We start from the raw sequence: 15,959 nt of genomic DNA, 5'->3' as shown, positions 1-15,959 counted from the left end.
TCGATTGTGTTATTGGCTTCTTACCATTCTCAGACCATTCAACATATTTTACATTAACAAATAAGTACAGCGCAGTGATATCATCGCCAACAACCGGCAATGACTCAACAAAAACACACAAAAGTATTAATGCAAATCCAACCAAATTTATTTCATTAATGTGTTCACTTTTTGTTCAATAAATTTGTGTAAATTTCTGCTTAAGAATTTTAAAGCGCATTATCAAATTTATATTATGTTCAAATTCAATTTCCTACACTTCCGAAAAGGTTTGAAGATTGAATTGTTTCGCAGACACATTCACATGCCTCACGTATGTAGTTCAGGTTCAGGGCACTTAAAGTGTCGTAATTAAAATGTAAATATGTAATTATAAAGGCATATCAATCAATCGATTAGCATACACAAGTTTTTGCAATTATGTACTATTTGTTCCAATAGTAAATCAACAGAAATGTCTGCTCGAATCGCAATCGCTTGACAACTTGCTCTCCAGCGAATAAAGTACTGCATATATGATACTTAGACTACTCTCGGTATCTCATTGGATAAAACAGGTCTTACAAAAAGATCTCAATCTCTTTATCGTTTTTATTTCTTTTTTTTTCATATATTTTTTTTATAGCATTTTGTTTGTTGCTGCTCGCCCGAGTATTTATGATTGATCTGATGATTTTGTGGGCTGCACTTGCAGCAGCAAGTGGCAGCTACTGCTTGCAGCAGTTGTTGTTTTTTTTTCCTCCCATTTAGAGAGTGTGGGAGAATTTTTGAGGCGAAATAATCTGATGGTAATTTTTGTAAACTATTGAAAGTGACAGGTTAATTTATGAACAATTTTTTGTGCTGTTGCTGTTTGTAAAGATTGAGCAAGGCTGCAGACAATTCTTGAAATTGATATTTGCATGTAAAGCAAGTTAGCACACTTGTTTTGTTATCAATGAGGTTAATTAAAAAGTACATAAATTATAAATTGCTATTTTTTATTAGCTTTTGCAATATGCTGTCTTCCGATTTGGTTTAACTTTGTAACTGTCCTTTATCTCACCGATCGCCATTGCGTTGTGCTCTATATAACACAATGCTTCAATATAAATATTCTCTCGTATAAGGTTTGATCATGTTTTATGCATGAAGTGTTGCTGCGCTACTTGAGCTACTCGTTGCATTGTTTTCCGCGGCCTGTCATAACTTATAAATCGAACGCCACCCAGTTGAGGCTGTCAACTGGCACGGCCTACAGCTGAGTTGAGTGGAGTGGAGCTGAGCTGAAAGCCATGTATGCAAATAATATTTGAGAATACACACGTAACATATTCGTGTATTGATCTTGAACGCTTGACTGAATGCTACAGTTATCGGCATGGTTATGGATATAACATGACAGCTTTAGCCACAGAGACAGGGAGAGAGAGAATCGCAAAACGTAAAGTGAATAGTCACAGAATCGCCAACAGCCAATAACCTGGCTCAATGCCTTTGAAACATTTTTTTTTCTTTTTAATGAGCACACAATCATTTATCTTTATTAGTAATGGCAATTGCCGCTGAAGATAACGGACAGACGGCCAGACAGTCAGAAAGACGGACAGGCGGAGGAGGCGGGTGGACAAATCGACAATGGGACAGTCGATTAGACAAGTGAATAGTTTACGAGGTATCGGAGCAGTGCTCATTTAAGTTATTAATTTATGTAACAAACACATTTGTGTGTTATTTATAAACACGATTTCTGCAATATATATATTATTGTATTTAGCTTGTTGCGCACAACAAATGCCATAAATAAAAGTAATCAGAGTCAACTAAATTATTCCAGACAATGACCAACCAGCAGAAGTGATTTGAAAAGAAGAAATTATTGTTCAATTTGAATAGTATATGGAATGTATATAATAAACGAGAACTTTTGTTTTTGCAAGAGTCGGAGTAAGCAACCAATAATCCCCAGAGCGTTCTATGTAGCGCCAAAACGGCAAAGCGACAGTCGACCGACAGCACATTGAGTGTATCGGATTTGATTGAACAGTTAATTAATGATCGCCGGATTAGTTTCGAACAGCAGCAGCAGCAGCAGCGGCAGCAATCGAAGCTCGTGCGACAAGTACCCACAGATTGCGATGCTGTACGCCCCGGGGGCAGCAAATTAATCAACGCATAAGAGGCCCAGAGACGTAGGTGTCTAGATCTTGATACATGTTTCTTAGATAGGGAAGTACAAACATATACAAATGTCGTAGAGTCATAGAAACTTGCAAAAGTCGCTGCACACGTATCGATGGAATCGAAAGGAGTTTGTCAACTTCGCTGAAAAATGACACAGAAATTATATCTTGAGGTTCAAGATTCTCTCTCACAAAAAGGGATGTAAAATCTGGACTTTAGATTATCTCATCTCAACACATAATTTTATACTTATTTTTTAATGTATATTAGTGTAACAACGAAAAGGCAAAATACATTTTCAGCTATACAAAAAACGCACACATTTAACACGAAAAAAACAAATGGTAAAATAATAAAAATGGAAAAAAACCAATCTCTTACAGACTACGACAATGGCAATTTGTGAAAACGTCTCCTCAAGTACTTCGTTATCTTCTTCGATACATCTTCTAGTCCTGGTGCGTGGTGCTCTCTTCCATGTTGCAGAAAACATTGCGCATTTTATCTAGATCCGGTGGCGCCGTATCCGAATTACGTATCCACATGTTGTAGGCCTGTTTATCGGTGCGTGTCAGCGGCTTAAAGTTGCGAGGATTCTGCGCCTCCTCGTCCTGCAATTTGGAATTGTAGCGCGCATAGAGGAAGATACGATAGCGCCAATTGTCAAAGGTTTGCTTCCATTCCGTCACATGCTTGACGGCGCCCTGTGGCACAGCGTTCAACAGATTGGCCAGCTTTAGCCAGTAGGGATCGAGCACAGGATCGTTGCGTCTATGATCGTTGATGAACTGATGTTGTTGCAAAAAGTGCACATACAATTCCTTTTGGCGTTTTGACATGCGTTCCTTACGTTCTGTAAAATCATTGAGAAATTATTAATATAGCATACTTTTCAGCGTACTAATACATACGTCGAATGTTATTTGTGCCCGTTGCTGTGATTGCCATGTTGACGCCTTGTTGCTGTTGTTGTTGCTGGTGCTGCTGCTGTTGATGTTGTTGTTGCTCCTGTTGCTGCAGCAGTGCCAAATGCTGTTGCTGTAAATGTTGATGCTGATGTTGCTGCTGCAGCAAGAACTCGTGCTGTATGCGATCCTGCAACAGCTGCTGTTGCTCCTCCTCGTGCTGATGATGATGCTGATGATGTGTGGACGGTGGCGGTGGTAACGACACCATCGCAACCTGCTGCAACTGTTGTTGTTGTTGATGTTGTTGCGAGTGCGGCGAATCCGGCAATTCATCTTGCGTATCATAATCCATTTTCGGTGAACACGGCTCGTAGGCAGGAATGCCCAGCTCAGCAGAAGCTGCACCGCTGCTCGCCTTATCAATGCGATACTTCATGGTTTCCTGATCGTCATCGTCACAGTTGGGCAACACAATGTTCGACGTTGAGGGAGCAGCATCGATCACATTGTTCGTCTGGCACAAATTCGTGGGTTCCTCCGGCGCAGGCGATTCGTTAAGGAGTTTCTGGGCGCCACAACGACATTGCGGATGCAGCACATAACTCTCCAGGGCGGCATCGTATACTGCAAGCAACAAGACAGTAATTAGACATGAGAAGAATAATAGCAAAATGGCACTTAAAGCTACGCCTGTGATGGAAACAGCTTGTTTTGTATTTATGTTTGCTTAAACATAATGTATTTAGCGCTTAGTATTAGTTAAAGTACACATTATCTTCAATTTCATCCTTATCGTGATCATCATCATGATCAACATTATCGGCGTCGTCATCGTTTAACAGTTTTTTTTTTTTTTTTTGCACTGGTGTCCCGGGGCTTTTTGGCTCAATAGTCGTAGCTGTTGGTCGCCGTTGTGCTCTCGTCCAGCGGCACAAACATATCCATTTTCTCATAGTCCGGCGGTGCAATGTGCTTGTGACTGGTCCACATGGCATACGCCTTCTGATCGGTGGCTGTCAGCGGTTTAAAGTTCTTCGGGTCACTCGTCTCCGACATGCTCAGCTTGGAGTTGTAGCGTGTGTACATAAAAATGCGATAACGCCAGGCATCAAACGTCTGCTTCCAATCCTCCACATTCTTGACGGCGCCCTGCGGCACGCTGTTCAACATGTGTGCCAATTTGGCCCAGAGTGGCTCGGTGAGTCCATCGTGACGACGATGGTTCGACAACATGCAGGGATTATCCTCAAAGAATTTCACATACAGCTCCTTTTGATCCTTCGACATGCGTTCACCACGTTCTGCAAAGTATTCGATAATATTTTAAAAGAGATTGAAATATTAGTCAAGTTTAATACTCACTTCTAAAGCGACTCATCAGACCAGGCGTATAAGGAGGCTGTTGGGAAGTATTTGGTGCCGTCATCGAGGGCAGACTGTGCGCATAGTTGGTGAAGAACTGTTGGCTGGGCAGCACATGCTGCAGCGCCTGTGCCTCCTGTTGCAAGGCTTGCGCGTGCTGCTGCTCCTGCTGTTGTCGCTGCTGCTGCTGGTGCTGTTGCTGCTGTTGATGTTCTCTGGCCTGAAAGCGTGCAGCACGCGCTGCACGTTCCACTTCGGATTCAGACTCAGCTTTGGGTATTATGTCCATGGGATCAATGGATTGTGTTAACGATTCAGGTGTGCGTTCCGAATAGCTGGAAACAATGCGCAGTTGTTGTTTTTGTGCTGTGTCTGCATGATCCGAATTGGAATTGTTGGCATGCTCCAGCGGTGAATCGACGGGTTCGTTGCATACGCCCAAAGCTGGCGAATTGGGCTGCGAGCCCGGTAATGTCGCGGATGCAGCTGCAGCTGCTCCGCTTGCCACATACTCATGTGTGTGACTTTCGTTGGAGCGTTGTGGCAGTGGCACCTGATGATGTTGATGGGGATGTGAATGTGGATGATGATGTTGCTGCTGCTGTTGTTGCTGTTGGTGTTGTTGCTGCTGCTGCTGCTTGAGGGCCGCCATCGAGCAGGAGGGCTCGTAGGAGAGCAGCTCCTTGGCATGACCATCGTCTAGGGCTGCAAGAGGAAGCATTTTCAATGCGAGTTTTATTACAAGGCAATTTGGCAGAGACTTACAAGCAAAGCACGTTTACGGTTGCCGCGTCTATATACACAGATCACTCTATATATATAATACGTATATGCTGGGATATATATCAGCACATACTATATAGAGCACACACACAACTATATGTGTCCACAAAAAAATGGTTAATTGGGTTTGGGGGTTGGCTTAAACGCTAGTGTAGAACGCGGCTAAACTTATCATATGTACTTATACATAGATAGTACTTACCTTGGCTGATTTCTATAACGAAATTGGTGAGGTCGTGACGTTGGGCCAAATAATGCAGTAGTAGTTCATCGGGTATGTTGAAGCCAATCTTTTTGTTGCGAAACTCGAAATTGTAGATGCCAAATGCAGCACGCACTACAAACACACAAAAATTCAATTAAATTCCAATGTCCAGTTCAGTATTTATGTATTTACTATGCACGTTTTTTTTTGCTTTTTTTTTGGGGTGTTGCTCCTCTCTATATCAACACACGCACACAAGCATATAGAGATATGTGTACATTCTAAAAGGCAATTAAGTTTAACGACCTGCCCAGGGCATGAGGCACAAGCAGCGTGCGCTGCTTTTGACCCCCGCAACAACACCTGCACCCCAGCGCCCCTGCACCTGCAGCAGCTGCGCCACTTCTGGCCCCCGCCAACCAAAAAAAGCTTACCAACATTCTTCAAGTCCCATATGTTTAAATTTCGATTCTCCTCGGGCACGCCAATCATGAGCAGCTTCTTAGTATCGCGAAATTGAAATGGAATTATAATTCCCGATCGCAGCACCATTTTCAATGCGCCACTACACAATTTTCACAGTTTTTCATAAATTTTCCACGTTTCTCTTTGGGGGCTATCTTCGTAATTGTTTTGGTCTCTGTCCCTTCCTTGCTATTTGCATGTTTTACTTGTTCGTAAACAGCCACAGTTATCGATAGCTGGTTATCGATGCATCGCTCGCGGCGATGCTGGGTACGCCATTTGAGTATAAATAACTATCCAGTACTTATCAGCTTGAATTATATAACTTTTAATTTTTGAAAACATTGTTGATATTACATAAATAATTTGAAAAAAGATTAAGTAATGAGCGGAAGCGCAACAATAATAAATATAATTCAGTTACTTATCTGTTATTTATATAACACATCTTATTCATATTCTTACATATAATAATATTAAAACATAAACACATCATAAATGTTGTATAAGTGAATTTAATATCATTATAAAATAACAGTTTATTTAAAATGGTATCGGAAAGACAAATGGTATCGAATTAAACCAAGTACAAACATATACAGATGACTCATTGTTTCCAGCCCTGGTTAAACAGCTGTGAAAAAACAGACACAAAAACAGACACATCGACGACGACGACTTCAATTTACGAATTAGTTAATTTTATAATTGTGCACACAATGCTCGAGAACTGCCAGAGGCATCACATGGTCCTGGGCCTTGGCGCCCTCACCCTCGTCACCATTTTAGTGCTGATTGTGGAATCCCGATACGCAGCGGAGGGCAGCGTGGCACGACGTCGTAACCAGCAGTTTGTGATTGAGAATAATTCGACGTGCTGGAAACACGAGCCCTACACCGTGGTCCAGGAGTGTCATCCGTGCTCAGACTTTGACATCGTCAGTCGCAGTCTGGGCGTTTGCATACACACACACTACAAGGAGGTGTTGCGCTGTCAGAGTGGCGAAATTGTGACGAAGAGCTGTGATCGTGTGGCGTTAATTGAGCAGCGCAACTTTCTCAAGTTCGAGCTGTTTACCTTTGTGATGGGCGTAATCACATATTTGGCAAGCTATGCTCGGGATCGTGTGCTCTCCCGCCGCAATTATATGCGCATCGAACGCCAGTTGAATCGGGTGCAGTAACCCATGAAGGTCAGGAGTAGGATCAGGAAAACAAGGATACTCAAATCTCTCCCAATTCACTGTGTACATATTTTGAACGTTTGTTTGTAAACGAATTGCATATAATTTATTTAGGCATTAAGTTAAGTACAATTAAATTCATATGACTAATACTAAATTGGAATGTGGGGAAAATATTGCGATAAATGTAGATTCGGAATTGCAGCACTGAGCTGAACCGCTGCTCGAGCGGTTCTGGTCAACAACACTACGCAACAAATAACTTGCATGCTTCAGCATTTAATTGCGCCAATCGGGTATCAGATCAGGCTCTGGTCCCTTGGCCTCAATTGGTGGCGGAGGCGGCGCTGCTGTGGGCAACGCTGGCGGTGATTGTTGCTGCTGCTCTAGGGTCTCGTCGCTGGTAGTGCTCGCATTGCTGCACGCCTTCAGCGAATTATCCGTCATGGGCAGCGGCTTGGCAACGCCAATGCGGACCACTCCCTTTGGTGCACCTTTCAATGCCTGCACTGCCTGATCCAACGAAGCATTTTCCAGATTAATTGAGTTGACAAACAGCAGACGATCGCCTGGTATCAATCTGCCATCCAGCTGGGCAACGCCACCGGGCACTAGCGAGCGTATTACAATCAATGTATCATTCGAGTCCAAGGGATCCTGATAGTCCAAAATGGAGAAGCCCAAACCGCGATCACCCTTCAGCAGCTCAATGATTTGAGGCTGCGATGACCACATTGCCAGTCCGGTGAGTGGCTCCAACGAACGAGATTTGAGCTTGTTAAACGATGCTGCTGCCACAGCCACATTATCAGCATCAGCAACCGATCCCGCTGTAGCCAAACTGCCATCAGATTTCGCCTTCACTAGACGATCGGTGGCCGGCAGCAGATTCTCAAAGTTATTGCTCAGTTTCTTAAGAGTGTCGTCGGAGAAGGGCAACAGTGTGGTGGCTTTGCTACGTCCACAAACCATGCGCACATCCAGTGGCAGCTCCTTCAGTATGGCCACCACTTCCAAATGATTCATACCCAGCAAACGTTCGCCATTCACCTCCAAGAGTTCGTCACCTGAGCGCAAGACGCCATTGACGCCCACCGGACCATCGGGCAGTATAGAGCGTATATAATGATGGGGACGCACCTCGCGACCACCTTCGACATCGACGGTACCCTCCAGCGAAATGCCCAATCCACCGACAGCAAACTTTTTAATCTGCGCCACGATCACCTCCATGTCGGCGCCCACAATCTTCTGCCATTTGCGCACAATGTCCGCCTCCATCTCCTCGCTCAGATCTGGATCAGTGTAGTACTTGTGACGCGTGATTAAGCTCGCATTCTTGGCATGCACAGCGGTCTACAAAGACATAAAGAGTTAAGCAAAGAACAAAACGAAGAAGAGAGACACTCACCTCCTGTTTGTCCGCCAGCTGCACAACTTCCGTGGGCACAATCTTGGTGGTGCCCTCGATCGAATCCCGCACAGCAACCAGCTGCTTGCCAGCGCCAAAGCTGCTTAGCGTCGTCGTGGTGGCCAAGGAGCTGGAAGGCGGCGTGGTCATCATAAATGCCTCTGGCGCTGGCAGCGTTTCATCCTCCAGTTCGACGGCAGAGCTCGAGGTGACTACAGGAGTGGGCAAAGGAGCTCGGCAAGGTGTGCCAGGTGCACTGCTAGTGGGCAACTTCTCGTTGGCATTCGCTGCAATGGCCTGCTGCAGTTGCTCATATTTAGGTCCACGCAAATAGCGTTCGAGTCGCAGATTGACCACTTGGCCTGACTTCTTGAGCAGCTCAACTGCCTGATGATTAGAATAGCCTTGTAACGATTGACCATCCACCTCAATGATGCGGTCGTTAACGCGTATCCGTCCACTCAAGTCTGCAGCTGATCCCGGCGAAACGCTCTTCACAAAGATGCCCGATAGCTCCTCCTTTTCGCAAACATAGCCGGCTATGGTGATACCCAAGCCATTTGCATCCTTTTTCAACTCCACTTGCAACTTCTCCGTCTCAGGCAATGCCAGCAACTCTTCCAAATCAATGCTGGGATCGATGAGCATCGATGTCTCGCCACGATACACAAAACGCTCATCTTCCGTGGTTGTTTGTGGCGTGGATGCCGTTGAACTCTCACCAAAGATCTCTGGGTAGCCAGTCGAGATGAGATAACGTTCCAGCTCTGCAGGATCAACAAGGACACGCGTAGGTACCACAGCACTGCCCGGCTCCAAGGCATATTGTGGCGTCGGCAGTGACTGCTCAATCGGACGCACCACCACGAGACGGACATGCGTGCCCGACTGGCGCAGCACAGCGGCCACTTGCTCCGAAACCATTTCGTGCAAATTCACATCGCCAATCTGGAGTATGTGATCTCCTGACCTTAACCGGCCATCACGATCCGCCACGCCGCCTGGCAAAATTGTTTTGACAATCACGCCCGAGTTGCGGGCTCCAATAATGCCAAATCCAAGTCCAGTACCATCGTTGACCAGTTCAATTGCTTGGATTTGCGCGTAATCCGTGGCATACAAATCCGCATTGGCTGCCGTCTTGGAATTTTGGCTCTGGGGACGGGCTTCCAATTCTCCAGCAGTCGAAGTGGACTTATCTGGACTGGCAGGCGCCGAGGAATCATACATAACCTCGCCACCATTGAGGCTAAGCACCAGATTCCCGGAGACATCGATGTCAAAGTCATTGGGCAACATGGAAGGATGTTGACCTAATTGGATGCCAAGCTCAAAGAGCGATTCCTGCACATGGGCAATGGTGCGAAATACGGGATCTGTGAGAATACCCAAGATGGTGTTGAGACTCTCCGTCGTCTGCATTTGCAGCTTAGCATCGTCAGAGTCATCAATGCCCTTTTTGACAGCTTCGATTTGCTGCAAAGCACTTGAGATATCGGCGCTCAAATGCATTTTTTATGTTTTATGTTTTGTTGTGGGTGCGGTCAACTTGCCCCAGCTTCTGCTTCCTCTTCCACTTTGCAGTCGAGCGTAATTCCGTTGAGGGCGGGGGGCGTGTCGTGTTGTCAGGTGTCTGTAATTGAATTATGCAGCCTTAATAGTTTCAACTCTTATTTTACTTATCTCTGCTTGCTCACCAGCTGCAACTGCAATTGGCGACTTCCTTGTTTAATCAGCTGCCTCGTTTTCGTATTTAGTTATAGCTTTTATTTTTCTGTTTCGTTGTTTTTTCGTTTTTTTCTTTTTGTTAATTATGCTCTGTGATTTGTAGCTGCCTATTAGCGATGACAATACATCGATTTTTTATGGCTGCCTATAGGTGTGCAACTCAGTGTGACCGGAATATATGGAAATATACCAAAAACGGTAATGCTATTGTGAATGCGCGCTATGTAGCAAATTTTGAACCACTTCAATTTTGTTTATTGCTGCATTAAAATAAATATAACATAAACCATTCACGATAGGTGCTCCTTTTCTTGAGCTTCTAATGCCTGCTCATGCTTCTGGAACTCCGTGAAGAACTGTCGCGTCATCGCCTTCATTTCTGGCGTCAAGTATTTGGGGAATATGTCTAGAAAATTGTTCGTTGGAAGTGAAATATAAAATTGCTGTTGTTTAAATACTTACAGTTAAACTCAATAATGAGATCGCCAAAGTCTTCAAATCGCTTATTGGCATGCTTAATGGCAGACACGGCATCCAGATTACGACACTTCGGTAATCCCTCACACGGTACAATCTTCTGATAGCCTGGAGTCACCACATCCGTGACGACAATCTTCAACTGGCGCTTGTCCAGTGTCTGGACGAAAAAGATGAATCCCGTAAACGCCTGACACAACGTTATGTTATAGCGATAGACCAGATCATGCATATTGCGGCGCTCGAAGACGGGATGCGGCTTATCGGCCGCAATGAAGATGATATCACCCGGGATTGTGGTTGGATAACGATCGCCCTCTTCCTTGAAGCAGTACCGTGTGCCTGCCGTCGTACCTGGTTGTATGTTCAGCTTGAGCGTATGCTTTCGCTTCTCCAGTCGCGACTCCTTGATGTCTACGATCTCCTGACGCCACACATGCATTAGCTTCACACAACCCGTGCGCACCTCCTCCAACGACAAGTGTATGATGCGTTCGGTATTCGTATCCTTGTGTCGCACACCAATGCCATGCTCACGAGTTGCAAAAAGACTCGGTGGATTGGTTACCGCATCTATGAGGTTAGCATAGGGCGAGTAGCTGGCAAAGACAGCCTCGTAGACCTTCATGTGGTCGCCATGATATTGATAGGGCGGAAAATAGCCATTGGGCAGCATGACACCCTCGAAGAGCCCTGCTTCGCCATAACGATCATAGATCGCCCGATATAGATCATGGCCAAGTACATCGAATGCCATATTGATGTAAGCCCATTGCTTAATCTCAGACATAGGCGACAGATGTGTCAGTTTTCCTTCTTGGGCCAGAGGCACAAAGTCCTGCTCGTACTTCTTGTCGCGATGCGGACAGAGACGAACCGCGAGGCGACGATAAGCCAAAGTTAATTGCTCCTTGCTCGCGCTGCGAGGCATATCCAGCACCGCATAGTAATCGAGTTCAGGACGATTCATTGTTTAGGAAAATATAATATATTCGAATAATAAACAATTCTTATTTACGTTGATAGCTTGATGCTTTTGTTTTGTTTATTGAAATCTCAAACTCAGTTTACTGAGTACTGAGAATTTGTTTTGGCTCAAATTATATACAAACTGAACTCTGAATCAGAATCGGAAATGCATGAGTACAATTGTCAACGAATGAGTAGTTTATGTTGTTGTTTTGTTTTTATAGTATAGTACGACTTATAATTTAAGCATAATCCATTAATCTGCATCGGTTTTAAGGGACGACAATCAATCAATCGACATCCTCAGTGCTAACGCCTGTATAGATGGGCTCCTCTTTCTCCTTCTCCTCTGCTTTCTTGGCGCTTGGCGAGGTAGTTTTTTGCTCCTTTTCCTCCTGCTTCTTCTCGTCAGTTTTACTGCCGGAAGCTTCATCGCCCTTATCATCTTTGAAGGGCGCTTCGCCTTCATTGGGCACCCAAAGACCAGAGTCAACACATCGCTTCATATGATACTTGGCCTCATCTACGGGCATTGTGGCAATTGTCTTCTGCAGCAGCTCAATATCACGCGACTCAAAGCAAGCCTTCAGTTCCTGTAAACAAAATAAATAATAGTTAAACGGATTTATATTAACTTGGTAAAGTCGCAAACTTACATCGGGCAGCGTTTCAAACACATCAGCTGGATGAAGGCCCCCGGGTCCCATATTTTCCTGGCGCTCCTCCTCCTCTGCTTGTGCCACAGCTTCTTGAATTTTCTCTTGGGCACGTTTCTGAATGCGTCCCTTGAATCCCTCGATCTCACTCTCAAACTGTTGGCGATACTCGACACCACAATGTTCAATCTTCTGGAAGAACGAGCTGACACAGGCACGCGGATCGACGTCCAGTTGCTTGGCCAGCTCAAGTATGTACTGCATGCAAATGCACTGATGCGCCACATGAGCCATCAGCTCGTGCTTCTCCTCCATCTCCAAATTGATGGACCAAATGACCAAATAGTTTGCCGTCTCCTCGCACACCAAATGTAGGTTGCTCTGCAGAAAACGCTTGGATGCATCGTATTTGCGCAGCATGCCGTATTCCTTACACAGCTTCTCATTGTCCTTTACGAACTGTTTGAGGTGCTGCTCGCGCTCCTCTTCGCTCAGATTCTCATCGGGTTTGCGACCGGCCCTCTTGTTGATGACGGTCTTTTCGAAACCAGGTTTGCTGATTGTGTCCACATTCCATGGCGTCTTCTTGTCTTTCTTGAGCAATTCGTTCTCCTGACGATCGAGGTCTTTGCCTTCGTTTTCAATCTTATCCAACTCTTTCTGTGATAACACAACAATGTGAGAGATGACTAATTGAATAAATAAATGGTGGTTGCACCCATTTCACCTTTAGTGCGGCCTCGTCACCGTCTTTCTTGCTGATGCGTTCCTTGACGTCCATCAAGCGGGCCTGGTAACTTTGGCGTTTCGCTTTCATGTCCTCCTTCTCTTTCTCCGACTCCGCCATGCGTTCAACTCGTGCCTGATGCCGCCAGCGGAACAATGAAGGGGTATCAATGTTCGGGTGTGTTTCATCCTCATCATCCGAAATCTGCACGTTGGGAGTTTGTGTTGTGAACAATCTTTACACTTGTGTATCGAAATACTCACTTCAATATTTTTCCATTTGCTGTAGTCGACCATTTTAACTGTTCCGTGTTTCGAATTGTGAAAACAATAAAATTCGGCTTAATTTGCAAAAATTCTAGAAATATTTGTGCCAATCAGAGTGACCGGAAGCTCAAACTTGAAATAGATAGAAATTTAGGTGGAAAAATATATTGTTATATATCACTGACATAAAAGCAAGCTGGTCACACATCACGGGATTTACTTATATTAAAAAAAAAAAATTTTAAATGGAAACAGCATGTTCTATTATTTATGGCAAATGCAGGTAAAGTCGTTTGTAAATTAATTAATTTACAAAATATAAGAATTTAAACACAACACACACGAGTCATAACTTTCAATAATCATGGCTGTTGGGCAGGGATTATTTATCGATTGCATTGACAGTGTTGTGAAACAGTGATGTTGACGAGGTTCGGGCAAGTGCGCGCCATTGACATTAATTTGAAATTGGGACACACGGTTAAGGTTAATGCATGCAGAAGATAAACAAACGAAATCAACAGGAAACTCAAGTTGTTCTTGCAATGTAAACAATGAGAAACAAATAGAGGGCGAGGTTAAATGCATTTTTAATGGCAATGTCTGGGACTAAAGGCGCTAGCCTAGCATGGAGTCAATCATAAGGACTCACAGTTCGTTAACAATGGCCAGCTACTATAGACGTAAAAAACCGGACACGGTATTCCTGAATGCCAAGCCCATAAACAGTGGAAATGCGCAGGCCTATCTACATGGCGTACGCAAGTATTCCATTGGGCTGGCTGAACGTTTGGATAGTGGTTACCAGGCACCAGGAAATGGCAAGAGAAGTTCGGTGAGCACCGTGGGCTCGATTAGTAATGATTTTATACCGGTGAGAACAATTGTGAAATTGTGCAACTATACGTATTAATTTGAATTGTCTGACAGAGTGTTTTTTATCGCAACATTGCACCGGTTAACTGGTTTCTGCGGATCATCGGTGTTCTGCCTATTGTACGCCGTGGTCCTGCTCGTGCCAAGTTTGCTTTGAACTCGGGAGCATTTCTCTATTCTGTAGTTTTCTTCGTTCTGTTGTCGGTAAGTTAGTCAGAAGCTGTTTAGTCAGAAGGGTTTTCCCTAATAATCATTTCTATTACTTTTACTATGTCGGTAGTGTTATGTTGGTTATGTGGCCAACAATCGCATTCACATTGTGCGTTCCCTGAGCGGCCCCTTCGAGGAGGCAGTTATCGCTTACTTGTTTCTGGTCAACATACTACCCATTATTATAATACCAATTCTGTGGTGGGAGGCCAAGAAGATAGCGCGTTTGTTCAACGATTGGGATGACTTTGAAGTGCTGTACTATCAGATCTCTGGACACAGTTTGCCGCTGAATCTCCGCCAGAAGGGCGTCTATATTGCTATAGTCTTGCCCATATTGTCGGTGCTATCGGTAGTTATCATACACATTACTATGTCGGATTTGAATCTCAATCAAGTGGTGCCCTACTGCATACTGGATAATTTGACGGCCATGCTGGGCGCCTGGTGGTTTCTAATCTGCGAAGGAATCAGCACAACTGCATATCTGCTGGCCGAGCGCTTTCAGAAGGCATTGAAACACATTGGTCCCGCTGCCATGGTCGCAGACTATCGCGTCTTGTGGCTACGGCTGAGCAAGTTGACCCGCGACACTGGCAACGCGCTCTGTTATACATTTGTATTCATGAGTCTATATTTGTTCTTTATCATTACGCTGTCAATTTATGGGCTATTGTCGCAGCTGTCGGAGGGATTTGGCATCAAGGATATTGGTCTGACCATCACAGCGCTGTGGAACATTGGACTACTCTTCTACATTTGTGATGAGGCGCACTATGCGTCCGTCAATGTGCGCACCAATTTCCAAAAGAAACTGCTAATGGTCGAGCTGAACTGGATGAACTCGGATGCCCAGACAGAGATTAATATGTTTTTGCGTGCCACCGAAATGAATCCATCGAACATCAATTGTGGCGGATTCTTTGATGTTAATCGCACTCTCTTCAAGGGTCTGCTCACCACAATGGTCACCTATTTGGTTGTGTTGCTGCAGTTCCAGATCAGCATTCCAACGGACAAGGGCGATGGCGATGCCACATCGAATGTCACAGTCGTCGATATGCTGATGGATAGTTTGTCTAATGACATGACCTTGCTGGGTGCCACCAGCACCAGCACCTCTGTGGCACCACCAACCACAACAACGGTGGCAGCAGTTACCCGGTCTGGGCGTGGTCGAAAGGGTTGAATTAGGTCAAGGTAGCACGATTTGTGATGCGACTAGGAATAGGAATAAGCAAACAAAATAGTGAATGCACAGCAAATTAGGCAACAATTGAATATTAAACTTAGAACTGCTTAGAATAAATTTTACAATAAACGAAAAATACAAAAACGTGTGTATTCTTTAAATCCAATTGACATATTACTATTTTGTTAAAGAAATAATTTAAAACTCGTTTGCCTTTTGTATGAAATTCGACTCGAATTATTAGATCAACAAATTCCCTATTAGCTTTCAATAAGTGCAAAAGAGATGCACATACAATGAATTACTTTTTCACATTTTGTCTTTGACGCTTCCTTCGCTGCTGTGGCGCAGTGTATAAAGTAGCGAGCTTTCACTCA

The 15,959-nt window shown here is 44.4% G+C and overlaps 6 protein-coding genes across 9 annotated transcripts; 2 read left to right on the top strand and 4 right to left on the bottom strand.

Annotated features, from left to right (window-relative positions):
- Nucleotides 1-2,439: 2,439 nt before the first annotated feature.
- On the bottom strand, nucleotides 2,440-6,221 carry LOC117570232 (putative mediator of RNA polymerase II transcription subunit 26). Of its 2 annotated transcripts, none has more exons than XM_034251736.2 (4): nucleotides 5,856-6,218; nucleotides 5,419-5,553; nucleotides 3,075-3,695; nucleotides 2,440-3,016 (listed from the first exon to the last, which is right to left on the bottom strand). In XM_034251736.2, exons 1-4 carry the CDS (start codon nucleotides 5,971-5,973, stop codon nucleotides 2,613-2,615), a joined length of 1,278 nt encoding a protein of 425 aa, XP_034107627.1. In that variant the 5' UTR covers nucleotides 5,974-6,218; the 3' UTR covers nucleotides 2,440-2,612. The 2 variants fall into 2 exon arrangements, with proteins under 2 accessions (XP_034107627.1, XP_034107625.1); XM_034251734.2 differs by lacking the exons at nucleotides 2,440-3,016; nucleotides 3,075-3,695 and adding exons at nucleotides 3,761-4,372; nucleotides 4,434-5,138 and having other exon boundaries at nucleotides 5,856-6,221.
- Nucleotides 6,222-6,506: 285 nt separating this feature from the next.
- Nucleotides 6,507-7,220, top strand: LOC117566386 (protein JTB). The gene has a single exon (XM_034245891.2). It carries the CDS (start codon nucleotides 6,606-6,608, stop codon nucleotides 7,068-7,070), a length of 465 nt encoding a protein of 154 aa, XP_034101782.2. The 5' UTR covers nucleotides 6,507-6,605; the 3' UTR covers nucleotides 7,071-7,220.
- Nucleotides 7,221-7,309: 89 nt separating this feature from the next.
- LOC117566380 (patj homolog) lies at nucleotides 7,310-10,342 on the bottom strand. Its single transcript, XM_034245882.2, has 3 exons — nucleotides 10,179-10,342; nucleotides 8,482-10,114; nucleotides 7,310-8,426 (listed from the first exon to the last, which is right to left on the bottom strand). The coding sequence occupies exons 2-3, from the start codon at nucleotides 9,991-9,993 to the stop codon at nucleotides 7,350-7,352; spliced, it is 2,589 nt and encodes an 862-aa protein (XP_034101773.1). The 5' UTR covers nucleotides 9,994-10,114; nucleotides 10,179-10,342; the 3' UTR covers nucleotides 7,310-7,349.
- A 72-nt stretch (nucleotides 10,343-10,414) lies between these two features.
- On the bottom strand, nucleotides 10,415-11,700 carry LOC117566384 (dnaJ homolog subfamily B member 13). The gene is made up of 2 exons (XM_034245888.2): nucleotides 10,672-11,700; nucleotides 10,415-10,615 (listed from the first exon to the last, which is right to left on the bottom strand). The coding sequence occupies exons 1-2, from the start codon at nucleotides 11,654-11,656 to the stop codon at nucleotides 10,500-10,502; spliced, it is 1,101 nt and encodes a 366-aa protein (XP_034101779.1). The 5' UTR covers nucleotides 11,657-11,700; the 3' UTR covers nucleotides 10,415-10,499.
- Nucleotides 11,694-13,436, bottom strand: LOC117566383 (hsp90 co-chaperone Cdc37). The gene is made up of 4 exons (XM_034245886.2): nucleotides 13,302-13,436; nucleotides 13,039-13,242; nucleotides 12,312-12,971; nucleotides 11,694-12,248 (listed from the first exon to the last, which is right to left on the bottom strand). Exons 1-4 carry the CDS (start codon nucleotides 13,332-13,334, stop codon nucleotides 11,946-11,948), a joined length of 1,200 nt encoding a protein of 399 aa, XP_034101777.1. The 5' UTR covers nucleotides 13,335-13,436; the 3' UTR covers nucleotides 11,694-11,945.
- Nucleotides 13,437-13,455: 19 nt separating this feature from the next.
- On the top strand, nucleotides 13,456-15,702 carry LOC117566382 (gustatory and odorant receptor 63a). 3 transcript variants are annotated; one of them, XM_034245884.2, is made up of 4 exons: nucleotides 13,456-13,587; nucleotides 13,710-14,178; nucleotides 14,235-14,384; nucleotides 14,461-15,702. In XM_034245884.2, the coding sequence occupies exons 2-4, from the start codon at nucleotides 13,933-13,935 to the stop codon at nucleotides 15,577-15,579; spliced, it is 1,515 nt and encodes a 504-aa protein (XP_034101775.1). In that variant the 5' UTR covers nucleotides 13,456-13,587; nucleotides 13,710-13,932; the 3' UTR covers nucleotides 15,580-15,702. The 3 variants fall into 3 exon arrangements, with proteins under 3 accessions (XP_034101775.1, XP_034101774.1, XP_051859584.1); XM_034245883.2 differs by having other exon boundaries at nucleotides 13,684-14,178; XM_052003624.1 differs by lacking the exon at nucleotides 13,456-13,587 and having other exon boundaries at nucleotides 13,631-14,178.
- Nucleotides 15,703-15,959: the final 257 nt, after the last annotated feature.

This window comes from Drosophila albomicans, chromosome 3, assembly GCF_009650485.2.
Source record: "Drosophila albomicans strain 15112-1751.03 chromosome 3, ASM965048v2, whole genome shotgun sequence".
NCBI lineage: Eukaryota > Metazoa > Arthropoda > Insecta > Diptera > Drosophilidae > Drosophila > Drosophila albomicans.
This window is presented reverse-complemented; position numbering and strand designations above follow the sequence as displayed.